The sequence below is a fragment of the Schistocerca cancellata genome, chromosome 3 (genome assembly GCF_023864275.1).
Source record: "Schistocerca cancellata isolate TAMUIC-IGC-003103 chromosome 3, iqSchCanc2.1, whole genome shotgun sequence".
Classification (NCBI taxonomy): Eukaryota; Metazoa; Arthropoda; class Insecta; order Orthoptera; family Acrididae; genus Schistocerca; species Schistocerca cancellata.
In genome coordinates, this window is record NC_064628.1 from 89,026,458 (window position 1) to 89,054,316 (window position 27,859).

Consider the following 27,859-nt stretch of genomic DNA (forward strand, 5'->3'; position numbering starts at 1 on the left):
TCTTTTATTTCATCATACATTTCTTCAATTTCTTCGTCATCTGCAGAGCTAGTTGGCATATAAACTTGTACAATTGTAGTAGGTGTGGGCTTCGTATCTATCTTGGCCACAATAATGCGTTCACTATGCTCTTTGTAGTAGCTTACCCGCATTCCTATTTTCCTATTCATTATTAAAGCTACTCCTGCATTACCCCTATTTGACTTTGTGTTTATAACCCTGTAGTCACCTGACCAGAAGTCTTGCTCCTCCTGCCATCGAACTTCACTAATTCCCACTATATCTAACTTTAACCTATCCATTTCCCTTTTTAAATTTTCTAACCTACCTGCCCGATTAAGGGATCTGACATTCCATGCTCAGATCCGTAGAACACCAGTTTTCTTTCTTTTGATAACGACATCCTCTCGAGTAGTCCCCGCCCGGAGATCCGAATGGGGGACTATTTTACCTCCGGAATATTTTACCCAAGAGGATGCCATCATCATTTAATCATACAGTATAGCTGCATGCCCTTGGGAAAAATTACGGCCGTAGTTTCCCCTTGCTTTCAGCCATTCACAGTACCAGCACAGCAATTCCGTTTTGGTTATTGTTACAAGGCCAGATCAGTCAATCATCCAGACTGTTGCCCTTGCAACTACTGAAAAGGCTGCTGCCCCTCTTCAGGAACGACACGTTTGTCTGGCCTCTCAACAGATACCCCTCCGTTGTGGTTGTACCTACGGTATGGCTATCTGTATCGCTGAGGCACACAAGCCTCCCCACCAACGGCAAGTTCCATGGTTCATGGGGGGGGGGGGGGGGGGGGGGGGGGGTGTATTCGCATGGAGCAGTTAAAATCCTCAGTGTTTTGAACAGATATTTACAATGAGCTCGACTAGTATTTTTGGTTATTATTCTTAAGGCTCTTTCCTGGAGTTTGAAAATTGTGTTCATATTTTGTGCGTTTGTTTCCCAAAAAAGAATGCCATAGCTAAGAATTTGAGTGTACATATGAATAATATGTAACTAAAAGACATTGCATGTTACACACTGATGATAGGATTCTAAGGGCATAACATGCTGATGACATTCTGTTTGCAAGTACCTTTGTGTGTTCACACCACTTCAGCTGAGAATCAATATTCATTCCTAGAAATCCTGCATTTGTTACACAGCCTATAGAGGTGTCATCTACATTTAATTTAACATTGTCATTTTTCCTCTTCAAACTGAAATTCGTGACATCAGTTTTCTTTATGTTCATTGTCACTTTATTGCTTATTGACCAATCATAAACGTCCTTGAGAGTTTCATTTGCTGTCTCAGCAAGGAGTTCTCTTGTTTCCTCAGGGACTATAATATTGCTGTCATCAGCGAAGAGAATTTTTTCACCATGAACAACAATACTGGGAAATTCATTGATGTATATCAGGAATCCTATTGGTCCTAATATGCTACCTTGCGGATCCCCTATATTAATGTATTTTGGTTCTGATAAGTGTTTTACTAAATGTTTAGATCTATTTGAAGTATGTGTTATCTCTACTGTTTGTACCCTATCTGCTAGGTATGATGGAAACCAGTCATTAGCTACCCCTCTTATTCGTAATGCTTATAATTTATTTAATAGAATCTTGTGGTCAACTGTATCAAAGGCCTTAGAAAGATCTTAAAGTATGCCTGTGACACAGTCATCTTTATCAAGAGCATCAAGTACAACTTTTGTGAATTCTACTATGGCTGACTCCGTATTTTTTCCGCTTTGGAAACTGAACTGTGATTCGCTTAAAAGGTTGTATTTATTCAGTTAATTTGTTAATCTGTCTTTCATAATTGCTTCTATTAATTTTGAGAATGGTGACAGTAGGGAAATGGACTGGTAATTTTCTGTGTCTTTTGCATTACCTTCCTTAAGCAAAGGTGCAACTCTTGCCTGTTTTAACTGCTCTGGAAATGTCCCTGATGTGAAGGATTAATTTATTATATTTGTTAAAGGGGTTTTTATAGTCCTTATGCATTGATTCAGTACACACAGTACTTCATCTAAGCCTACTGACTTTTTATTTTTTAGATTTTGAACATTTTTATTGACTTCATTATCTGTGGTTGGAAGTAACATCATTGTATTTAGTGCAACATTATTTATAGGTGTTATATTTGTTTTGGGGAATTTTTGCTGTAACTTCTCTGCAATACTTGAAAAATGCTTGTTTACATAGTTTGCTAAGTGTTGTGGATCATTTATTACCTTATCCCCGTCCCCCTTAGCAGTATGTTATTCTGTGTTTGTTTGCCTCTCCCCATTTCCTTTTTTATAACATACCAGACTGCTTTGCTTTTATTGTCTGCATTATATATTTTGTCATTAAATGACTTTTTTGCAGCAATCAGCACCTTCCTATAGATCTTTTTGGATCTGTGATAGAAGTTTAAGAATTCTGGATCATTAAGAATCTTTTTCATGGAACTGAAGTGTTTAAATGTTTGGGAGGACTTCTTAATACCTGCTGTTGTCCATCTGTTTTTGTGAGATGTTGATACAGACATGCCTACATTTTCAAATGCCCTTTCAAAGTTCAATTTAAACAATGTGGAGAATTAGAGAAGTTCATATTCTCATTGATTTCCTTATACACTTCGTCCAAGCTTTATTATTCTAGTTATTTTGAAAAATCTTTTATTTTCATTTCTGATAGATGTCGTTTGAAGGCTTGTAGTTTAGGGAATGATTCAATGCCTGATTTTACTGTTGTTATTTGACAGAGATGGTCTGATAGTCCGAGATCTTTTACAGCTACATCATATTTTTCCCTGTCCATATTTGTGGCCACATGGTCAATTACTGATGCAGTCATTGTAGTAACCCTTGTTGCGCTATTGACCAGTAGGGACATGACAAAACTTTGCAGGGTGTTTATGAAGGTGCTGCTGGATTCATTTATGATATTAGTGGTGGTGTTAATGTCCCCCACACAGAATTATGTTGACCTTTGTACTTGAGACTTTATCTAAAACTTCTGTTAATTTATTGAAAAAAGTGTCCACACTTCCACTGGGAGATCTATACATACACAAAATGATTAATTTCTTGGTGATATCAAGCCCTGTTAATTCAATAGCTGATATTTCAAAGTGTTTGTCTTCACTTACTGAACTGACGTCATGTTTTGATTTGAACTGTGTTCATTTTCTGAAATAAATGCATGATCCTACACCCCTGGAATTAGTTCTGCAGTAAGAGTTTACCCTTTCATATAGTGATAATACTATATGTTGGATTTCTGTGTCTCTACACCAGTGCTCAGCAATACAAACTACTGTGCAGTTCAAAGAATGGAGCTCAACTTCTAATAGTTGTATTTTATTTTTTATTGATTTCATGTTTTGATGGAGGATTGTTAACTCTGTTGTGAAATGCCCCATGTTACTCCTTCCAATGGTTTGTTTTTCTTTGTGGCATCTGGTCTGTGTGATGTCTGAAGTGTTAAAATCTGTCTTGTGAGTGATTGTTTCAGTATTTTTAAACTATTGGAGATACTCTTTAGCAGGGGAACCTGTTGTCTGGATTTATCCCAAAAAAGACCTACTTTACGTACTTATGACAACAGGTATTTGACCATGTGTGGCCCAAGATCCACCCCTTACTTTCATGAATCAGCTGTACCAGTCTTCCCTTCCCAGTCCTGTTTAGGCGTAGGCCATGCCTAGTGAAACCCCATCTGTTGATAGTCCCAACGGGCACCAGATAAACATGAGCAAAGTTGGCTGTCCTCAGAGCCATCCCTAACCCCACATTGATTTGCCTCACAGCTCCATCAAGGTGTGGTTGATAATGACGCCGGAACAGCTCAACAAAGTGTACGTTGGTGCCATGAGTCAGGAAAGCTATCTTGTCCAGGTCAACACCTATGTCATATGCCCCATCCGTGTCCAAACTGTTTCCTGCCCCACCCGCTATCACTACATGGTCCTCTTTTGTAAAGTCCTTACATAAAGACCCTAGGTCCTCTATCACATGACTTAGCTCTGCATTTGGCTTGAAGATACTGATGGTCTGGTATGCCGCCCCTAAACTTTCCTGTAACTGAGGGCCTACACCTCGCCCATGGCTATTACCTAGCAGCAGCACTTTCTTCTTCCTAACACTTCGTACATTCCTAGCTTCTTGGCTGTGGTTGAAGTGTGCTGCACATTTCCTGCTCCTGGTTCTACCTGAGGCTCTTCTGCGCTTAACTCTGGCAGTGGTAGATACCTGTTTTTGGTGTTGATGATAAAACTGTCAGATCGCATTCTCTTTCTTCCTATCCTCTTACCAGCTGCCAGTTCCCAACCACCCTCCTCCTCCCCCCCCCTCCCTATTTCCCTTAATCCTTATGAATTACTACCTTGCTTCCTCCAACTGTGCCTGAAGAGCACAGATTTTGCTTTCCTGTTCCCCAATCAAAATGTTCCTACTGCATACTACTTTGCAGTTCCAGGAGAGAGCCTCTTCTGTTCTCCCAACATTCTCCCCACTGCATCCCCCCCCTCCCTGCCCCCAGTGAAAATATTTTCTACAAGATTGGCAACAAATCCCTCTACTCACTACTCTATAACAGCTCCCACATTTCTCACTCATGATCAGTTTGGAAGGAATAATTAAGTTTAAAGAATGTTTTAAATTTGTCAAGGAAGCGAGATTGGCTGTGTGTAAACAAAAAACGACACAAAGGTCTTACGTGCAGTGGTTGTTGTTTTTGTACTGTTTTAGAGATAAGATGACAGAAGAATGAATTTTTAATTACTTTGCTTTTAGACAATTTACGTTATGAAGCGTATTTGGTCAGGTTTTTAAACGTTTATAACTCGGAAAGTTCAGGCCTAGATCACATCTATCTAACTAGTAAACAATACGAAATGTGTTAGTTAAATACAATTTAGAAACTTTTAATTACACTTTTATTGCAACAGTAGACACTGATGTAACTAGTAGCTGTCTTTTTTTAAACAAATTTTACACTATCAAGAAAACCTGAATAGAATTTTTTGTGTTTATGTCGCGCAAAATTTCGGATTATGTTGCGATTATCGAGACTTCAACTAAAGAACAAGTTTTTTCAAGAACAAGCTCTGCTGGGATGCTAATATTCAGTTGTGTGACAAGAATGGACACTACAGCAAGCATACAAAACTCTCTGCCATGCACCATACAGTGTCTTGTGGAGCATGTATGCAGATGCAGTTTTTCAAAGTTGAAATCAAGGAATTGGTTAGCAACCATTTATTAAAGTCAAAGAAAATTTCAGTAACTACTCTTTCTAAAACTGTACTGGATTTGCTATTTATTCCGATGTTTGTATCACCTGCAGACAAAACAATCCTGGCTTCTGGTAACGTTATGGGGGAAAAGTGATACAGGGTGCATTTATGCTGCCATCTCACTGCTGTCTTCTCACCACCATGGCCGAGCAGTGATGAAACAAACCCACTGAGTCTTACTGGACCATTTAACCTGCACCATCACTGCTTCTTCTGTTGTTTGATCTGATCCTTGCCAGATGATTATCTCAGTCTTGTTTGTATTTTGTACCTTGACCATCACCATACCTCCTGAGACTTGAATCTTGATTGGCTGCTTCAAGGTCACTGAAACAGTGCCATGTGAACAGTTGCAGGGTAATTACTCCTGGCGAAGCTGCAGCATAAAAATACCTTAATATTCTAATTTATTCGGGTGCCGATGACCTCGCCGCCTAGTACCCTAAACCACTAATCATTATCATTGTCTCATCTAATTTAGTTAAAAGTATGTTGTGATTTACAAAGTAAAATGCCCTTGACAGATCACAGAATATATAAATAGTGTGTAACTTGTTGTGTAATGAATTAAATACATTCTCACTGTATACATTAAAAGGCTTCTCAATATCAGAACCCTAGAGGTCTGAACTATGACTTTGGTAACATATTATTTCCAATGATATTATTAATAAACCAATTGTATATTTCCCTTCACTAAAATTTTTGCCAGCAAAAGTAAAATTTGACGGCATATCTTTGTCTCCTTCTTTAGACAAACGCTTAACTTCAGTTTTGCTTGAATCATGTTGTTTACCAGACTTACTTACAAGGTCTGGGCACAAATGTGGAAACACCGCAAAATATGCATGCTTGGACATAAATGTTGATGCTAGCCAAGCCTGCAGGTTGCGCTGTTGTATTTAACCACAAATGGCACTTTCACAATGTTCTCAATACGTTGCAAGTGTCTGTTCGGTCCAAATAGTATTCTGTGTGGTTGTGAGAACATTATATCAAAGCTAAGTGAATTCAAATGTGGGCAGATTGATGGTGCTTGTATGGTGGGTGCTTCCATAACCAAGGGAGTTGAAGTGTTTGGTGTTTTGAGAGGCACCTATCAAAGATTTATACCACATACCAGGAAAGTGGAAAAACATTATCTGCACAGTTACAACCCGTATGAAAGTTTGTGTTGAGTGATTGTGGTGGACAGTCATTGAAGAGTATTGTGACAGAAAATAAAGGGGGCAACAGTTGCAAAAGTCACTGCAGAACTGAATGTGGCATTCACTAACCCTGTCAGCACCAGAGCAGCGTAAAGAGAGTTCCACAAGCAGGGAATTACAGGATGCGCTGGAATTCCAAAACCACCCATGAGTGTTGCAAATGATCATAATTGGAGAACTGGAAAACATGGTGCCGAAGCCATAAAACCTGGACTACGGAGCAGTGGAAGAATTTGGTTGGATGAATCTTGTTCACACTGTTTCTAACTTCTGGCCGAGTTTACATTCTAAGACTGAAATATGACAGGTGTTTGGTGACGGTTTGGGCAGCTGTACCATAGCATTCTGTGGGCCAAATGGTTACTCTGCAATGTCACGTTATTCCTAATGTGACCATTTTAGCTGATCAGGTGCATCCCATGGTTCAGTGTTTGTTTCTCAGTTGTGATGCTGTGTTCCAAGATAACTAGTATCTGTGTTCACACAGCTCCCATTGTCCAGGCCTAGTTTTTTGAGCATGATAATGAATTGTCGCCTCTCTCCTGGCCACCATAATCACCAGATATCAATATTATTGAGTCTTTGTGGTTTACTTAGGAGAGAAGGGTGCATGATAACTATTGAGGCTTTTATGTCTATCATATTGATGTTATAATCATTACACTATTGGTGCGGTAATGTGCTGTTTACTGTTGCCAAATAATATAGTCTATTTTTCAACCAGCAACATTTTATTGCCACAAGCACTGACTGGACTCTGGCAAGGCACTGGAATCTTTGCAAATTAAGACACTTAGAGGTTTACCAGTGACAGTTGAAGTTACACAGTTCCTCCAATGCTTCAGAAGTAGCTCATGCATTGTAGTGAATGTTCTATCTTTGTTTCCATATGACATTCACTACAATATGAGGTTGAATTTAAAAAAATATTGTTTTACCATTCATGCCAGTTTGCACATTTTTAACCATAGAGTATCCTGACTGTTTGCAAGTATCAGATCAGTATTGATCATACTCTGTACCACTTCGATACATTTTGGACTACAGTGAAGTTTCCTCTAACACATCTTGTAGGAGATGGACAAATTATGTGATTTTAGGAGCAAGACAAACATTACTTTCGTAGGAAAATGTAATCTTCAGTAAAACATTTACAATCATAGTAACTGTCTCTTTTTTTAATTTCTTTTCCATCCTTGAGAATTGTTATAAATCTTCAACTTGATATCACTCATCCTCTGTTTTGTATAGGATGAGATGGCCTAGAAATGAACACTTTCAACCTTTTTGATGTGAAGCAATAGCTTAATTTGATAAAGTGGCGCCATTATAACAAGCCATGGGCTTCTTTTTCCTTTGTTCTTGCCCTTCTCCCTTTCCAAACACATCACGCACCCCCTTCCACTTACTTTACTCTGCTCACTATTTGAGCATTTGATGATGTGATGTGATTGGAAAATAAATTCAATTTACAAAGTGACTATCTTTATGGTATGAGTGTTACTAGTTAACACAGAAAAATAAAATACTCTGATTTTGTTTCCAGTTGTATGAAAGACTTCTAAATGAAGAAGCAGCTAACAGACAAAACCCCAAAAGACATCAGATGTATTCCAGGTTAGAAAAAACCATTAAGGATTCAGTGGACAGAGGCATGTAACTAATTTTTATTTTTTTATTTTTATGTATGTATTTCATTGTAGTTGTGTCAAATTGAATGTATTAATAAGAGCAGATCAGTTTCCTTGTGACTTCATATTTTGATGTAAATATGTAGCTTTTTAAGTTCATGTAATAGAAACTGATATACTTTTCTGTTAATATTTATGATGCAAAAGACATTTGAATATAACTGTCTATTTCATTCTGTACATGAAGTGTTAATCTAATCTGGAAGATGAATCAGTCCTATATATACCGGGTGATCAAAAAGTCAGTATAAATTTGAAAACTGAATAAATCACGGAATAATGTAGATAGAGAGGTACAAATTGACACACATGCTTGGAATGACATGGGGTTTTATTAGAACCAAAAAAATACAAACGTTCAACAAATGTCCGACACATGGCGCTTCATCTGATCAGAAAAGCAATAATTAGCATAACAAAGTAAGACAAAGCAAAGATGATGCTCTTTACAGGAAATGTTCAATATGGCTATCATCATTCCTCATCAATAGCTGTAGTCAAGGAATAATGTTGTGAACAGCACTGTAAAGCGCGTCGGGAGTTATGGTGAGGCATTGGCGTCAGATGTTGTCTTTCAGCATCCCTAGAGATGTCGGTCGATCACGATACACTAGCGACTTCAGGTAACCCCAAAGCCAATAATCGCATGGATTGAGGTCTGGGGACCTGGGAGGCCAAGCATGATGAAAGTGGCGGCTGAGCACACAATCATCACCAAACGACGCGCGCAAGAGATCATTCACACATCTAGCAATACTTTTTTTTCTAATAAAACCCCATGTCATTCCAAACGTGTGTCAATTTTTACCTCTCTATCTACATTATTCCGTGGTTTATTAAGTTTTCAAATTTATACGGACTTTTTGATCACCCGGTATTATTCTGATTCACAACGTGGTCTTTTTTTCGTCATCCTTCCTCTTCTTCATCACCACCACCACCACCACCACCACCACCACCACCACCATCGTCAGTCCCCTGACAGGTCTGATACAGCCCAACATGATTGTCCCTCTTGTGCCAACCACTTCATATCAGAGTAGCACTTGCACCAAACATTCTTCATTATTTATTGCGTATTTTCCAATCTCTGTCTTACTGAACAGTCTTTAACCTCTACAGCTTCCTGTAATACCATGTAAGTTATTTCCTGATGTCTTAACACTTGTCGTATCATCCTGTTCCTTCTTGTCGGTGTTTTCCACGCCGATTCTGTGGAGAACCTCCTTATTTCTTATCTTGTCAGTCCACCCAGTTTTCTACATCCTTCTATAATATCACACCTCAAACACTTCCACCTAACTTTCAACAGTCTTCTATAATATCACATCTTAAATGCTTCACTTCTCTTGCTCTTCAGTTTCCCACAGTCCATGATTCACTTCTGTACTATGCTTCACTCAAAACATACATTCTCAGAAATTACTTCCTCAAATTAAGGCTGGTGTTTTACACTAGTAGACTTCTTTTGACCCAGAATGTCCTCTTTGCCAGTGCTAGTTGCTTTTTATCGCCTCCATGCTTCATCCTTGATGCTTTATTTTGCTCCCAAGGTAGCAGAATTTCTTCTTTTCTTCTATTTCATTGTTTCCAGTTGACATTCATTCACCCTGAATTTTAACTCCACTCCTAAACCTTTCCTTTATTTTTGTCATTGTTTCTTTGATGTACAGATTGAACGTTAAGGGTGAAAGACCACATCCCTGTCTTACACCCTTTTTAATCCAAGTACTTTGTTCTTGGTCTTTCATTCTTATTGCTCCTTCTCGATTTATATACATGTTGTAGACCTCTCATCTTTCCCTATAACCCACAACTATTTTCCTAATAATTTTTAACATCTTGCATAAGTTTACATTGTCGAACACTTTTTCTGGGTCAATGGATCCAATGAGGTGCCTTGAGAAAGATCACATCTGCTTTCATTATCAAGTGCAACGTCAGAACTGCCTCTCTGGTGCCTTTAACATTCCTAAAATCACACTGATCAACACCTAAGAGATCTTCAGTTTTCTTTTCCATTGCTTTGTATATTGTTTTTGTCAGCAGCATGAGTGCTTGAACTGTTAGGCTGATTATGCAATAATTCTTACCTGGCCTTAGAATCTGCAGAATTTTATGGATGATATTTTTGCAAAAGTCCAATGGTATGTTTGACTCTCACATATTCTTTACAATAACTTGAATAATCATTTAGTTGCCATTTCCCCCCAGTGATAGTAGAAATTCCAGAGGAATGTTATCTATGCCTTATTTTATTGCAAGTCTTCCAAAGCTCTGCTGAACTGTGACTGTAATATTAGTTCCCCTATATCTTCCGTGTCACCTCCCATTACCTCTTCTATCAAGTCTGCAGACTGTTCCTCCCCCTCATAGAGATGTTCAGAGTATTCTTTCCACCTATCTACCCTCTCCTCTGTGTTTAACAACAGAATTCCTTCTGTGGTCTGAATGTTGATGGCCTTACTTTAAACTTCATGGAAGGTTATTTTGACCTCCCTGTATGCTGAATCTGTCCTTCCAATTTCTTCACATTTTTCTTGCAACCATTTCACCTTGTCTTCCCTGCAATTCTTATGTATTTAATCCTAATCAGTTTATATTCCTGTATTTCCTTGAACATTTTTGTAATTTTCTTATGCAGCCCAGAAATAAAAAAAAAGCTTTATGCCCTCAGAGATACTGATTACTTTTTTGCAGAGCTAGAGAAGTAAAAACCGAGAAAAGATTAACACTTTGGCTCCTGAGATGTAATGTGGAAACCTATGCTCAAAAACCTGTATTTTTGAAACACATTGTCAGCTATAATAACTCTTCAGAGTTTACCTTTATAGAGTGCCACAGTCACACTAAATACGCTGTAGGAATGCTTTTCAGCACAACTGATAAAATTTTGCTTTCCATGACCATTGCATTCATATGATGAAAGTCTTAGATGCAAGATTATTTTTCCTATCATGACAGAGGTCTCTTATCTTTTTTGTTCTTTCATGTTTCCTACATTTATGTTTATTTTATTTATATATGGTCACTGTTTGCAGTTGCCATTTGATAATGATATTTTTGGAAAATTGTGAAAAATAAAATTTTTAGTGGTTGTGACAAAATATTTTGCTTCAAGGAACTCAATAGAATGTTTACATTACATCAATAATATTTATGTTAATGAAAACTTTGGGCTTTCTTACATAAAGTGGTATGTAAAATCTTGCTCTTCAATTAACATGTACTTCCATAAAGCAACTTATATATATATATAAAAAAAAAGATAATGTGACTTACCGAACGAAAGTGCTGGCAGGTCGATAGACACACAAACAAACACAAACATACACACAAAATTCAAGCTTTCGCAACCAACGGTTGCTTTGTCAGGAAAGAGGGAAGGAGAGGGAAAGACGAAAGGATGTGGGTTTTAAGGGAGAGGGTAAGGAGTCATTCCGATCCCGGGAGCGGAAAGACTTACCTTAAGGAGAAAAAAAGACAGGTATACACTCGCACACACAAACATGTCCATCCGCACATAGACACAAGCAGACATTTGTTAAGGCAAAGAGTTTGGGCAGAGACGTCAGTCGAGGCGAGTAGGTGGTGGTGGGAGGGTGCATGGGACAGGTTTTACACCGGGGGCAGTTACAAGGGTAGGAGCCAGAGGGTAGGGAAGGTGGTTTGGGGATTTCATAGGGATGAACTAAGAGGTTACAAAGGTTAGGTGGACGGCGAAAGACACTCTAGGTGGAGTGGGGAGGATTTCATGAAGGATGGATCTCATTTCAGGGCAGGATTTGAGGAAGTCGTATCCCTGCTGGAGAGCCACATTCAGAATCTGATCCAGTCCCGGAAAGTATCCTGTCGCAAGTGGGGCACTTTTGGGGTTCTTCTGTGGGAGGTTCCGGATTTGAGGAGATGAGGAAGTGGCTCTGGTTATTTGCTTCTATACCAGGTCGGGAGGGTAGTTACAGGATGCGAAAGCTGTTTTCAGGTTGTTGGTGTAATGGTTCAAGGATTCCGGACTGGAGTAGATTCGTTTGCCACGAAGACCTAGGCTGTAGGGAAGGGACCGTTTGATGTGGAATGGGTGGCAGCTGTCATAATGGAGGTACTGTTGCTTGTTGGTGGGTTTGATGTCTACGGACGTGTGAAGCTGGCCATTGGACAGGTGGAGGTCAACATCAAGGAAAGTGGCATGGGATTTAGAGTAGGACCAGGTGAATCTGATGGAACCAAAGGAGTTGAGGTTGGAGAGGAAATTCTGGAGTTCTTCTTCACTGTGAGTCCAGATCATGAAAATGTCATCAATAAATCTGTACCAAACTTTGGGTTGGCAGGCCTGGGTAACCAAGAAGGCTTCCTCTAAGGGACCCATGAATAGGTTGGCGTACGAGGGGGCCATCCTGGTACCCATGGCTGTTCCCTTTAATTGTTGGTATGTCTGGCCTTCGAAAGTGAAGAAGTTGTGGGTCAGGATGAAGCTGGCTAAGGTAATGAGGAAAGAGGTTTTAGGTAGAATGGCAGGTGATAGGCGTGAAAGGAAGTGCTCCATCGCAGCGAGGCCCTGGACATGCGGAATATTTGTGTATAAGGAAGTGGCATCAATGGTTACAAGGATGGTTTCCGGGGGTAACAGACTGGGTAGGGATTCCAGGCGTTCGAGAAAGTGGTTGGTGTCTTTGATGAAGGATGGGAGACCGCATGTAATGGGTTGAAGGTGTTGATCTACATAGGCAGAGATGCGTTCTGTGGGGGCTTGGTAACCAGCTACAATGGGACGGCCGGGATGATTGGGTTTGTGAATTTTAGGAAGAAGGTAGAAGGTAGGGGTGCGGGGTGTTGGTGGGGTCAGGAGGTTGATGGAGTCAGGTGAAAGATTTTGTAGGGGGCCTAAGGTTCTGAGGATTCCTTGAAGCTCCGCCTGGACATCAGGAATGGGATTACCTTGGCAAACTTTGTAAGTAGCGTTGTCTGAAAGCTGACGCAGTCCCTCAGCCACATACTCCCGACGATCAAGCACCACAGTCGTGGAACCCTTGTCCGCCGGAAGAATGACGATGGATCGGTCAGCCTTCAGATCACGGATAGCCTGGGCTTCAGCAGTGGTGATGTTGGGAGTAGGATTAAGGTTTTTTAAGAAGGATTGAGAGGCAAGGCTGGAAGTCAGAAATTCCTGGAAGGTTAGGAGAGGGCGATTTTGAGGAAGAGGAGGTGGGTCCCGCTGTGACGGAGGACGGAACTGTTCCAGGCAGGGTTCAATTTGGATAGTGTCTTGGGGAGTTGGATCATTAGGAGTAGGATTAGGATCATTTTTCTTCTTGGCAAAGTGATATTTCCAGCAGAGAGTACGGGTGTAGGACAGTAAATCTTTGACGAGGGCTGTTTGGTTAAATCTGGGAGTGGGGCTGAAGGTGAGGCCTTTGGATAGGACAGAGGTTTCGGATTGGGAGAGAGGTTTGGAGGAAAGGTTAACTACTGAATTGGGGTGTTGTGGTTCCAGATTGTGTTGATTGGAATTTTGAGGTTTTGGAGGGAGTGGAGCTGGAAGTGGAAGATTGAGTAGATGGGAGAGACTGGGTTTGTGTTCCCTGACTGGGACCAGGCTAGCTCTTCTGGTGATTCGGTTGGCGGCTGCGGTTCTGATATGATGAGTGACCTTCACAAAAGATGGTACGATTTGGTTCTCTCGGCATCTCAGTAGAAAGACGAGGGAGGCCATAAGGCGCTCCTTCCTGTTCCAAAACTTGATTTTGCTGCGCATCTCCTCCCCATAGAGGTACTTGATGTGTGATCTGACTTTTTCCCAGCGTACAGAAATCTTGAAAAGTTCTCGGGTGTTCAGCCGGGTAGCATCATCCAAAAGGAGCGATATTTCGGCAAGCCGACTTCTTGACATCTTCATGTGTTCTTGGTGTCTGATTGATCTCTGATGGATGCCAACTTTATATAATCTCTGCACCTCTCCCGCAGCCTCCATCTGGGCGCTTCCGAGCGGTCCGCGGCTAGTGGTGGGGGGAGGGCGGCGTTGGGTGGTGGGGGGAAGTGCGGCCCCCCCGCGCCAGATTATGGGCCTCAGTCCTTCCGCAGCTACAGCTGCTTGCAGAACTCTGCCATCATGGTGACAATGCTTCTTCTTCTTCTTCTTCTTCTTCTTCTTCTTCTTCTTCTTCAGGTGTCCCGACAGGAGCAGATTTCCATGTAGACCGTCGCTGTGTTTTAATCGTACTCAAAGCTGGATCCCAGGCTTTGCTTAGCTGGATACCGCTGTCTTTATTTATTAGTTCATCATGCAGCCAGATCTCCATTGCCTCTTTGAGAAGACAATCCCAGAAGGTGTTCGATTGCTGTAACTTTGTGCCATCGTAGTTCATGTCATGTCTATGTGAGATGCAGTGCTCTGCCACAGTGGACTTGGTTGTTTGTGCCTTCTGTGATGTTCACTACATCTCTCCTGTACCGTCTGGATGGTCTGGCCTATATACATTTTCCCGCACTGGCAAGGGATGCTGTAAACTCCCGGTTTCCGGAGTCCTAAGTCATCCTTGACTGATCCTAATAATGTTGTCCGTTTTGGATGGAGGGCGAAACAAGCACTTGACATTATATTTTCTGTGTATTCTGCCGATCTTTGCCGATGTGTTCCCGACATATGGTATGATCACTGTCGCAACCGGCTTGTCTTCGTCCACAGAAGGCTGCGGTCTCGGCTTCTTCAGTCTTAAGGCGCATTTTATCTGCCACTTGTTGTAACCGTTCGTGTGGAACACAGCCTGCAATGCTGCAGTTCAGCTGCTAGGCAGTCGCAGTCCGAGATTTTGTGTGCTCTGTGCACCAGTGTGCTCAGAACACCCTCTCGCTGTGAAGGAGCATGACGGCTGGAGGTATGCAGGTACAAATCTGTATGTGTCGGCTTATGGTATACGCTGTGTCCTAGTGTGCCATCTGGTCTTCACTTGACGAGCACATCCAGAAATGGAAGCTGGTTGTTTTCTTCTACCTCCATCGTGAACTTGATATTCTGCTGCAGCGAGTTCAGATGCTGCTGAAGTCTTGGAGGCGTTGTCACCCGTGTGGCCAGATTACGAATGTATTGTCTACATACCGAGTCAGCAGCCTGCAAGTCCTATTGCGTTTTTTCTATATGTTACAAAAGGTTTAGATGACAATGAGACTTTTGGTACTGTAAACCCCTTTTTTATACAGAAAGGTGTGGATGGCATCACCAGCCCTGCAGAGTCATGCTCCTGTCTCCGCAATGGAACTCTGCTTTTGGAAATTGATAGTGCTCTCCAGGCCCAGAAACTACTCAAGGCCCAACTCCTTCACTAATACCCTATAAAAGTGGAGGCTCACTTAACTCGACCCGCGGTGTTATCTACACACGACTGTTGGATGGTTTGACGGCGGACGAAGTAACTAATTGTCTGTCGGGTCAGGGTGTTACTGCTGTTGTTAAGGGTTATGAAGAGGGAAGCTGCCGATTTGGCGCCCACTCGCAAATTGTTTGTGAATTTCGATCAGTTAACGCTTCCTACCAAGATAAAGGCAGGCCATGAAGTCATCTCTGTGCGCCATTACATTCCCAATCTGTTGAGGTGTTACAATTGCCACCAGTTCAATCATACCAGCACGTCATGTAAAAATACAGCCAAATGTGTCACTTGTAGCAGGGATGCACATGAGGGCGCCTGTCCACCTCCTTCCCCCCTCTGCAATTATTGTCATGGACTGCTTCTTCTCATTCTTGTCCTGTCTATCAAGATGAGTGGGCTGTTCAGGAGATAAGGGATTAAGGAGAAAGTACCTTTTCCTGTTGCTTGGAAACTGTTGGCGAGCCGTAAATCGGATGTCCCTTAGTCTGTAAGCTACAGCACCGTGTTAGCCTCTCCCCGTCTCACGAAAAACGTGGCTACGCAAACTTGTGACTTACAGTTCAGTTCAGTGGTGGCAAAGTCGCCTCACCTTCAAACTGACTCTCCGTCTCCTGCTTCCCAGGCTGCAGATTCTACTTCCCGTTCTTCGCCCTCACAGGCGAAGACAGTTGCAATGCAGCCAGTGAACCGTCAATTCAAAAAGGATTATTCCCGGGAATATTTCTTGCATACCTCAAGTTCGCAGCCGTCTGGCCCTTCTGCCAATCACCAAAAGTCAAAACAATCATCCAAAGGCAATCAATCTTCCCCCTCTTCGAGTTGTTGGTCCTTTTCAACTGACTGATGCCGAGGAAGCTCCGTTGACTCCGCTGAGTTGATGGACGAAGGTCCTCCACCTGTGGATTCCCGTGGCCATCCTCCCTTGACGGCTCGCCTCTGGTGTTCCTAAATTTTATGGCCCTTTTACAATGGAATATCCATGGCCTTCGGTCTAACTGGGCGGGCCTCCAGCTGCTCCTGCGATCACAATATCTGCTTGTAGCCTGTCTCCAAGAAACCAAGCTACGTTCTCAAGACCATTTTGCTCTTTCCCATTTTACTTCGCTATGGATGGACCGTCCCCTTACGGCAGGGATTCCTACTCATGGTGGGGTCATGCTGCTTTTACGAGATGATGTTTGTCATCGTCCTATCCCTTTGCACACCCACCTGCAAGCAGTTGCTGCCCGTGTTTTCCTTCCCGAATTTATCTTTTCCCTCTGCACTATTTATATCCCTTCATCTTCTGCTATCACTAGGGCGGAGCTGATGCAACTTGTTGCTCAGCTTCCTCCATCCTCTCTACTCCTCAGTAACACCACTGCCCATCATCCTCTTTTGGGGCTCGCCTGTCGCCTGCCCAAGAGATTATCTTTTGGCGGATCTTCTTAATCATCTTTATCTTGTGTGCCTTAACACTGGTAAAGCCACGTTTCTCTCTGATTCCACACACACTTATTTCCACTTAGACCTCTCTATCCACTCTGCCCACCTCGCTCGACATCTCGAGTGGTGTGCTCTTTCTGATACTTACTCGAGTGACCACTTCCCTTGTGTAACTCGTCTGTACAGTCATACCCCGTCACAGCATACAGTCATACCCCGTCACAGCATCCCACTCATTGGAAATTCTCTCTTGCTGTCTGGAGGCTATATTCCACCTTGGCAGTCTTTGACGAACGGCCATTTCCCAGCTGTGATGATCAGGTCAAGCGCCTCGTGGGTGTTATTCTCTCAGCTGCCGAATTCTCTATCCCTCATACTACTACTTCTGCCCGGAGGGTCCCGGTCCCTTGGTGGACTGTGGAGTGCGGCAATGCAATTCATGCCCGACAATGTGCGCTTCATGTCTTTCACCGTCATCCTATGTTAACGAACTGCATCCGCTACAAGTGTCTACATGCGCAGTGCCATCGCACTATTAAGGAAAGCAAGAAAGCGTGCTGGGTTTCCTTCATCAGCTCGTTCAACAGTTTTACTCCTCCTCATTTGGGTGGCCTACACCGGCTTTCTGGGACTACCGCCCACTCCCCGATCCCTGGTCTGACTGTGACAGGAAACGTCATAGTCGACCCTGTAGATGTTTCCAACGCTTTGGGCCGGTACTTTGCTGAGGTTTCAAGCTCCACCCACTACCATCCTGCCTTCCTTTCTTGGAAACAGATGGAGGAGGCTCGTGCAATTTCTTTTCTCTCTTTGAATCGAGAATGCTACAATACTGCTTTTACTATGAGGGAGCTCGAGCATGCTCTCACCTCATCCAGGTCTTCTGCTCCTGGGCCTGATACAGTCCACATCCTCATGCTGCAGAATCTTCCTCCTGTGGGAAAATGCTTTCTCCTCGATACCTACAACCATATTTGGACTGACGGTGTATGTCCTACGTTTTGGTGTGAAGCTATTATTATTCCCCACCTAAGTCTGGCAAAGATAAATCTTTTCCTTCCAGCTATCATCCAATTTCCCTTACCAGCAGCGTTTTCAAGGTGATGGAACACGTGATCAATAGTCGATTATTGTGGTGGCTGGAGTTACACCATCTTCTCACTAATGGTCAGTGTGGGTTCCGAAAGCGCTGCTCAGCGGTTGATCATCTCGTCAACCTGTCGATGTTCATCATGAATAATTTTCTGCAGAAGCGACAAACAGTGGCCGTCTTCTTTGATTTGGACAAAGCCTACGATATCTGTTGGTGGACAGACATTCTACGTACTATGCACACATGGGGCCTTTGCGATCGTCTTCCCACTTTCATCCGGGAATTTTTAACAGACCGAGTTTTCCAGGTACATCTGGGTTCCTCCTTTTCACAGGAGAACGGAGTGCCTCAGGGCTCCTTACTGGGTGTCATCCTCTTCGCCATAGCCATCAACCCAATTATGGACTGCCTTCCAGCTGGCATTTCGGGCTCTCTTTTCGTTGACGACTTCACTGTTTATTGCAGCTCCCAGCGGACGTGTCTCCTGCAACACTGTCTTCAGCATTGTCTGGACCGTCTCTATTCGTGGAGTGTCACAAATGGTTTACACTTTTCTGCTACCAAATCCGTTTGCGTCAACTTCTGGCAGTGCAAGGCATTTCTTCCACCATCCTTGTGACTGAGCCAAAATGCTCTCCCGTTCATGGATGCAACGAAGTCCTTATGGCTTACGTTCGATAGGAAACTCAGTTGGTCTCCCCAAGTGTCCTACCTGGCTGCACGCTACACCTGGTCCCTCAATGTCCTCCGTGTATTGAGTGGTACCTCTTGGGGGATTGACTGGACTGTCCTCCTCCGCCTCTATCGATCTCTTGTACACTCCAAGTTGGATTATGGATGCATTGTCTACTCCTCTGCACAGCGGTCTATCTTATGCTGTCTAAATTCAATACACCATTTGGGGATCTGTCTCACCACTGGTGCTTTCCATACTAGCCCAGTTCAGAGTCTCTACACAGAAACCAGTGAACTACGACTGTCATACTGGCGCGACATCCTACTCAGTAGGTATGCATGTCGGCTTTCTTCCATGCCAGGCCACCCTTTTTTTGATGACATTCTTAACTGCCAATACGAGATGTAAGTTTCCTCTCTGCGGCCTCCCGGCATCTGCTTTCGTCACCTGCTTCAGCAGCTGCAGTTCACACTTCCTGCCACTTTCCGAATGGGTGAAAGCCCTTCACCACCTTGGCTTCAGGCACAGGTTTGTGTTCATTTTGACCTCAGCTCGTTCCCAAAGGATTTGACTCCCGAGCTGACCTATCACTACAAATTTCTTGAACTTCGCTCACAACTTGCTGATAGCATATTTTAGTAAACTGATGGTTCCAAGTCCTCCCACAGTGTTGGCTGTGCTTTTGTCATCTGGGATGATAGGTTTCAATACTGGCTTCTCGACCAGTGCACACTTTTTACCGCAGAGCCTTTTGCCCTCTATCAGGCTGTTCACTATGTCTGAAGACACCAGCTCACTCGCTCTGACTCCCTCAGTGCCCTTCAGTGTCTGGATGACCCAGATCCAGTCCACCCCATTGTTCGTCGGATCCAGGACTGCCTCCATTTGTTCATGGATGGGGGAGCCCGAGTGATGTTCACGTGGGTTCCTGGCCATGTTGGTGTGCCTGGAATGATGGTGCAGCCAAGGCCGCAGTTCATCTCAGTCCTTCTGTTCCCTTACAAGATATTCGTACTTTTCTCTATCGGCGTATCACGTCACTTTGGCATGACCATTGGTGCTCCCTTCATGGGAACAAACTCAGACCCACAGCCTGGTCGACTTCCTCCCAGCCGTCACGCGGTGAGGAAGAAATGTTAGCACAGTTGTGAATAGGGCACTGCCGCTTTAGTCACCGCCACTTGTTGAGTAGTAACCCTGCACCCAGCTGTCCTTACTGTAGCCAGCCATTAACAGTCAGACATTTCCTGATCCTCTGCCCCTATTTTAGCCACTTTAACGTCTCAGGGTTGGGCTGTCGCCCACTTTGGCGGACATTTTAGTGGATGACGTGCGAGCTGTGGCTCGTGTTTTAAGTCTTTTAAAAAGCAGTAATATGACAAAAGAGATTTTATTTCTGCCTGGTGACTCTGGTGTCTTGTCGCCGACTTTTAGGTACTCTTTCATAACGTCTTCCATTTTAGATTTGTTTTTTCTTCCTTTCTGTATTGGACCTCGAAAAGGCTTTTTACCCTCGCAGTCTATGGTTCTATATACTGGGCACTTATGACCTTAGATGTTTTACGTGCTAAAACGCCACAAATATATATATAAAAACAAAGATGATGAGACTTACCAAACAAAAGTGCTGGTAGGTCGATAGACACACAAACATACACACAAAATTCAAGCTTTCGCAACAAACAGTTGCTTCATCAGGAAAGAGGGAAGGAGAGGGAAAGACGAAAGGATGTGGGTTTTAAGGGAAAGGGTAAGGAGTCATTCCTATCCCGGGAGCGGAAAGACTTACCTTAGGGGGAAAAAGGGACAGGTATACACTTGCGCGCGCACACACACACACACACACACACACACACACACACACACAAGCAGAAATTTGTAAAGGCAAAGAGTTTCGGCAGAGATGTCAGTCGAGGCAGAAGTACAGAGGCAAAGATGTTGTTGAAAGACAGGTGAGGTATGAGCGGCGGCAACTTGAAATTAGCGGAGGTTGAGGCCTTGCAGATAACGAGAAGAGAGGATATACTGAAGGGCAAGTTCCCATCTCCGGAGTTCTGACAGGTTGGTGTTAGTGGGAAGTATCCAGATAACCCGGACGGTGTAACACTGTGCCAAGATGTGCTGGCCATGCACCAAGGCATGTTTAGCCACAGGGTGATCCTCATTACCAACAAACACTGTCTGCCTGTGTCCATTCATGCGAATGGACAGTTTGTTGCTGGTCATTCCCACATAGAAAACTTCACAGTGTAGGCAGGTCAGTTGGTAAATCACGTGGGTGCTTTCACACGTGGCTCTGCCTTTGATCGGGTACACCTTCCAGGTTACAGGACTGGAGTAGGTGGTGGTGGGAGGGTGCATGGGACAGGTTTTACACCGTGGGCGATTACAAGGGTAGGAGCTAGAGTGTAGAGAAAGTGGTTTGGGGATTTCATAGGGATGAACTAAGAGGTTACGAAGGTTAGGTTGACGGCGGAAAGACACTCTTGGTGGAGTGGGGAGGATTTCATGAAGGATGGATCTCATTTCAGGGCAGGATTTGAGGAAGTCGTATCCCTGCTGGAGAGCCTTATTCAGAGTCTGATCCAGTCCCGGAAAGTATCCTGTCGCAAGTTGGGCACTTTTGTGGTTCTTCTGTGGGAGGTTCTGGGCTTGAGGGGATGAGGAAGTGGCTCTGGTTATTTGCTTCTGTACCAGGTCAGGAGGGTAGTTGCGGGATGCGAAAGCTGTTTTCAGATTGTTGGTGTAATGGTTCAGGGATTCCGGACTGGAGCAGATTCGTTTGCCACGAAGACCTAGGCTGTAGGGAAGGGACCGTTTGATGTGGAATGGGTGGCAGCTGTCATAATGGAGGTACTGTTGCTTGTTGGTGGGTTTGATGTGGACGAACGTGTGAAGCTGGCCATTGGACGGATGGAGGTCAACGTCAAGGAAAGTGGCATGGGATTTGGAGTAGGACCAGGTGAATCTGATGGAACCAAAGGAGTTGAGGTTGGAGAGGAAATTCTGGAGTTTGTCTTCTCTGTGAGTCCAGATCATGAAGATGTCATCAATAAATCTGTACCAAACTTTGGGTTGGCAGGCCTGGATAACCAAGTGGCCTATAACCTGTCGTGGCGTGCCGCACTTCCTCCACCACCCAGCGCCGCCCTTCCCCCACCACCAGCCGCGAACTGCTCGGAAGTGTCCAGACAGAGGCTGCGGGAGAGGGGTGGAGATTATATAAAGTCGGCATCCGTCAGAGCTCAATCAGACACCAAGAATGCCTGAAGATGGCAAGAAGTCGGCTTGCCGAAATATCGCGCCTTTTGGATGATGCTACCCGGCTGAATACCCGAGAAATTTTCAAGATTTCTGTACACTGGGAAAACCTCAGATCACACATTTCTATTTTGATAGCACACTGAAAGAAGAAAAGGAGTTCATGTTTTATAACTTTCTTACACTCTGTGGGCATGCAAATTAGTTGGTTTCTTCCTGTTTTGCCAAAGCATTTGTTAGAATTCACAAAAAAATCTTTTTTTTACACTGTCCTTATTGTCCTGAATCAGTGACAGTTTCCAACTTTCTTCATATCCTGTCCTCATTTTTGTCTTCTGCACTCTTCAGGTATGATATCCAGGGGAATAATGCCACTGCTTACCCTTGATGTGGCATGATGTCCATCTTTATCAAATCATTCTACCACAAAAATCCTCATTTAAAAATAAAACCACGCTGGAATTACATTCTGAAAGTACCTTTAACTGAAATCTGAAAAAACATGCCATGTGCTTCATTCCAAACATTCTTTGCATGAACTCTCTGGAATTTCTTTATAGTTCACATCATCCCCAGAGTCGTCTACAATATCGTATTCTGAAAAATCAGTGGCAAAATACTCTAAATTAAGATATGACTCTGATTAATTTCATGAAGGGTCAAACTAATGCAACTAAACACATGCACTGCAGAAACAGTGCACTCCAAAGATCCACAAAAAGAAAAAATACACGCACCTCTGAAATGTGCTCGCACCATCCAGTGATCTATACTTGCAATACAGTGTCTACTAAGAGTCACTGTTGTGTTTGAAGCATTTTAACACACACAGAATGAACATTAAGGTAATGACCTGTAAAATTATGCGGCAGTGAACTTTCAGAAAGGCTGACCACATCTGTGTTTTTTTTCTGGATGATGGTCTGAACACGTCAAATGTGAAATTTTATGTAAATTGTAGTTAGTAGGTTCTCCTTACCACAAGATATCACCAAACTATTTCATTATTGATATAGTATATCACACTGCAGTTAGGAATTCTTATCACTGTTAAATTCCCTTTCTTTTTTACCTTACAGTGAGTGAAAAGGATGATATAGTCATGACAGATGCACAGATCAACATCATAGATCCTATAACAATGACAGTGCTTGAGAATCCAGTTCGCAACCGTCTGTGTAATCATGTATATAGTAAGAAGAGCATCCAAAGTTTGTTGAAAAAACCCAAACAACTCAAGTAAGTGTGCTGCACAGCTTATTTATATTGTCACTAGACGTACTTATTCTACAAGTGGATGAAATATTATTTTTGCTACTTCCAAATGGGTGGGTGCAATCCTCCATCTCTTCTATTCTGTGGTGATCTTTTCATCTCTGCATACCGATTACACCCAAGATTCTGCATACCGTATTTACTCGAATCTAAGCCGCACTTTTTTTCCGGTTTTTGTAATCCAAAAAACCGCCTGCGGCTTAGAATCGAGTGCAAAGCAAGCGGAAGTTCAGAAAAATGTTGGTAGGTGCCGCCACAACTAACTTCTACCGTCGAATATATGTAGCGCTACACAGGCATGCCTTGTAGGCACAAAGGTAAATACGGGTGCCAAAACCTCTGCGTCAGTAAATAAATTAAAAAAAAAAAAAAAGGTGAAAGACGAGCTTTTTTTTCTCCGCCCCGAGTTCCAACCACTGCATTTTCATACATTATCCAATGAAGCAAATACAAATTCCATATTGTTCATCTTCGAATGTAGCACAATTTAAATGTACTACTAAAATCCGACTGGCAAGACTGTTTGGGATGTTTGTCAATATGGCCAACTCTACGTTCTGAATTTTTTCCTACCTGTGAGAATAGATGGTTGCTAATAGGAACCTGATGAAATGTGAATCACATGCAGTATTCTCTTCACCATAAGAATAATACGAATATAAACATTTTGCCATGTATTCTTTCGTGTTTGCTGCTATCTCATTTAAATCCTGTCTGCCTAATAAACTACGAAACTTGAGTGAGACAATAGCAAACGCGGAAGAATATACGTATCGTGTCATGGTTGTATTCGTATTATTCTTATGCCTAATAGTGATACAGTCAGAAATGAAGCACGGCAACTGACTAGATTTTTAAATCTAAGATGACTCTAATTTCTGTGCAGAATTTGATGTACTAAAGAAGCGGGCGCAAAGATTTTCAAACTGAGAAAAATTTTCGCCTAACTCTCGTTCAGAATATGTTGTATCATACGCAGTCTATTATTTGGTTCTTGTTGATCATTATCAAAGAAGGCAGCAGTGTAAGTAACAACAAATAGCAGTCTCTTGCCATTGTTTCGCTAATGAGACGATTTCTCTCTTTTTTTTTTTAATTGTAAGCGGCGGTAGCGTGCACAAAAGCAAGCCATGCCGCGAGCGGCGAGAGGCCGTAAACACGCACTATCAGAATGCGACAAACAATGCATGACACTGTACAGTAATGCATTTTCAGCTTAGAGTGACTGACGTAAACACCGATAACAAAGAAAAAGGTACTTATCAGATCAAAGCAAAATAAGCAATCGATTCAAACCAGACGAAGCACGTGAAAAAGGAAGGGTACCCATATAAATACGGACGGAGAGCCTGACGCATAGCAATGACTACCTGGTAAAGCTTAACTGCTAAGCTTACGACTCGAACCAAACTACTGTAGCTGTATCGTCATTCATTCGACCTAAATTGTGTCTCATATTACAATGGACCAACTTTTCTCTCCCCTTGAATTTCGAGTCTCAAATTTCAGGTGCGGCTTAGATTCGGGAATTTTTTTTTTTTTTTTTTCCTTTATTTCGAGTCTCATTTTTCAGGTGCGGCTTAGATTCGAGTGCGGCTTAGATTCGAGTGCGGCTTAGATTCGAGTAAATACGGTAATCTATTTGCTTATTTTAATCAATTTCTGCTCTTGTAATGCTTCCTTGTTTCCTCTCTACGATTTACTAATTCAGGTTTGCGGTTTCTGGAAGCTAACTTAGCCCTTCTTCTGGTAATGTTTTTCCATAGACTGTAGGTCATCCTTATTCTTTCTAGCACATTTTTGTTTCTTACTGCATTGGTCCATTCAATTTTTAAAATAGCTCTTCAAAGAAAGATCATTATTATAGGAAATGATAAAAGTCATTGATTGAAGCAAAAACTTGCCTTAATTGTGCCTTCCTGCAACATAATGTGTCTTCTTTACGGTAAGTATCACTCTGTCTTTCCTACATTGTTGATATTCCTACCTGGAGTTTCCATTGTCGCATTTCTAATGATTGCATAGATAAGCATTTGCAGGTGTGTAATGTCATTATGAGTTTATTTTCTCACATAGGTTTGTATGTTGTTATTAATTGTTTGACATATTTCAAATTCAGAGCAGTTCATAATACTTTTTCAGATCTGTGCAATATATTTACAGCAGTTGACAATAAATGTACAATAGTTACCAGTTTTAAACAGTTCACAAGAAATTTCCACCATGAACTTCAGTATACTTTTTTACTCTTTTTTCTCTTAGAGCATCACTATAATCCTTTTTGGGGGCAACAGTCATCATGATGTGACTTAGCAATTTATCTTGCATTCTATCTTTCGTCTGTTCACATCTATCTTCATTTATTCCCGTGAAAAATCTTTTAACAGTGTTGAGAAATGTAAGTTACTTGAAAAGGCTAGAAAGTCTCACAGATGTCTAAAAGTCTGCATGGGATTTTCAATTGTTTGTTGGGTAAGATTGATATGTATTGAGTTATTTTGTTACAGTCCACTCCACAAAATTCTTCTTTGGAGAACAACTATTTGTAAGTCATCACACAATGGAATGCCCGCAGCACACTAGTCAACTTTGGAATTCTTCATCATTGTGTAGTGGTTTTTGGGCTTGCAGGTCCACTTTCCATTACTTCAATGCTAATGCAGGAAACGTGTCAGAATTTTATATGTAATACCGTTATATAACAATACAGCTTGTGTCTTCACCATGAACACAACTTCTTCAAGCACGTACAAAAACTACTCAGCAGTATTTGGCTTCTCTGATGTCTCACTATTCTTTTCGACAGAAAAACATTCAAATCCACCCTCCAAAGCCCGCATCCAACTGTCCTGACAATCATCTGGCTTGGATGATGAGCAGGCATAGTCACTTGGCAAGAATTGCATAAATTTGGTACACATTCTCATAGTTCTGGGATCCTAATGTATATCGCCCTCTCAGTAAATGTCATACATATCATTAGTTTTAAATTTCAAACTTGGTAGAGACCAAGATTCTTGGTCTTCAGCTTTAATTTTGATCCAGTTCATGTTCATTTTATTGCCTCAAGATCATCATCTCTGTACATGAACACCTTCTTCCAACATCAGTTGAAGCTACTGCAGTTTTCTTCTTGAGGTGTTATTTCTTTACCCATGTAACAGACTGGATGTAACTTGCAATCATCTGATGATTTTTGTAATAACACAGTTTCAAAGCTCTCTTTGCTTGCATCTTTGTGTTAATTCAGTCTTCTATTTTTTATGCTAGGTTTTTAAAACAGGATCTGAGGAAGGGGTATATTTGTAGATCTTGAAGTTTCGCTTCTGCACTTCTTCAAATTTATACTCCTGATTATCCCTCAGTTAATCACTTAGTTTTGTAATTGTAGAGTAATATAATATAAGCTTGTTAAAGTACCCTATGAAACTTCGTATTGGTGTAGTAAATTTTAGTTCTGGAAAGTTTTGAAAGGCTTTTATCTTTTCAGAAGTAGGTTGAAGTTGCCCACACTGTATGATGCACCCGAAAAACTCAACTGTTCTTGATGAGAATGTGTATTTTGCAAAATGAGTTTCAAAGCCGTATTTTGATGAACTTTATTCTGTCATTCCTTGATCAAACCATACCTGGACATGGACTTCGACAAGTGTCTTTCTCTCCTGGTGACAATCTTCTGCATCTGCTATATTTTCTTTGTTCTACTTTCACAAAACTCTACATTGTGGCATCACCCTTTTTCATATTTGTGGGTTGTAATCTACAGGATGATTCTTATTAACATTTTTTAAAAAAACCTCTTAAGTGATGTAGATGACACTGAGACATGTAATTTTAATATAAGACACATGGAGCCGCAAATGTTGGGAGATACTGCAAAAGTGAACGACAAATGTTGAACCTGTGACATCAGCAGATGACATACCTCGTCGCGCATGCAGCAGCTGGGCTTGTCGATCCTACTCTCGCTGGTAAGGGACAGTGCTACACATCGCTCTGCTAGCTACTCTGCTTTTGCAAATGTAAACAGATTCATCATAGTCTTGTATGGCCACTACCATGAGCACTACACCCCAACAGAGCAATGTGCATTGCTTCCCCTACTGGCACGATAGGATCAACAAGTCCAACTGCTGCACATGGGGAAAGGATGTCATCTGGTGATGTCACATGTTCAGTATTCGTCATCCACTATTGGAGTATTTCCCAACATTTACGGCCCCATGTGTCTTTCATTAAGTTAATTGTTTCATCATCATCATCTACATTACTTCTGAGATTTTTAAATGGTTCTGGGGTTTAAATGTTAATAACTAACTAAGAATTGCACTGTATATTACTGTATATGCATGGCACCTGTTACAAAGCCTAGTGGATACATCTGGAGCTGTAGCAGTTTCTTTTTATACACAGTAATTCAGTTTAGTTTGTTTTCATGTAATGCAAAGAAGTGAATTGTACCTATGTATTTTTCTATGTCGTCTAGTGTTTACTAACTTACTTTTAAGTTTTTTGTTACATTTTTAGCCCATCAGTACTCGGTCGATTGACACTTACCTGACTGTGATTGGGGAACAATGGTG

General features: G+C 42.0%; 1 protein-coding gene across 1 annotated transcript in view; it reads left to right on the forward strand.

Annotated features, from left to right (window-relative positions):
• Positions 1 to 27,859, forward strand: part of LOC126177078 (E3 SUMO-protein ligase NSE2-like) — a 65,608-nt gene that overhangs the window by 31,570 nt on the left and 6,179 nt on the right. The window contains exons 3-4 of the mRNA XM_049924316.1: positions 8,038 to 8,147; positions 23,085 to 23,240. Of these exons, the coding sequence (XP_049780273.1) occupies positions 8,038 to 8,147; positions 23,085 to 23,240 (266 nt within the window). The remainder of the gene's footprint in view (positions 1 to 8,037; positions 8,148 to 23,084; positions 23,241 to 27,859) is intronic.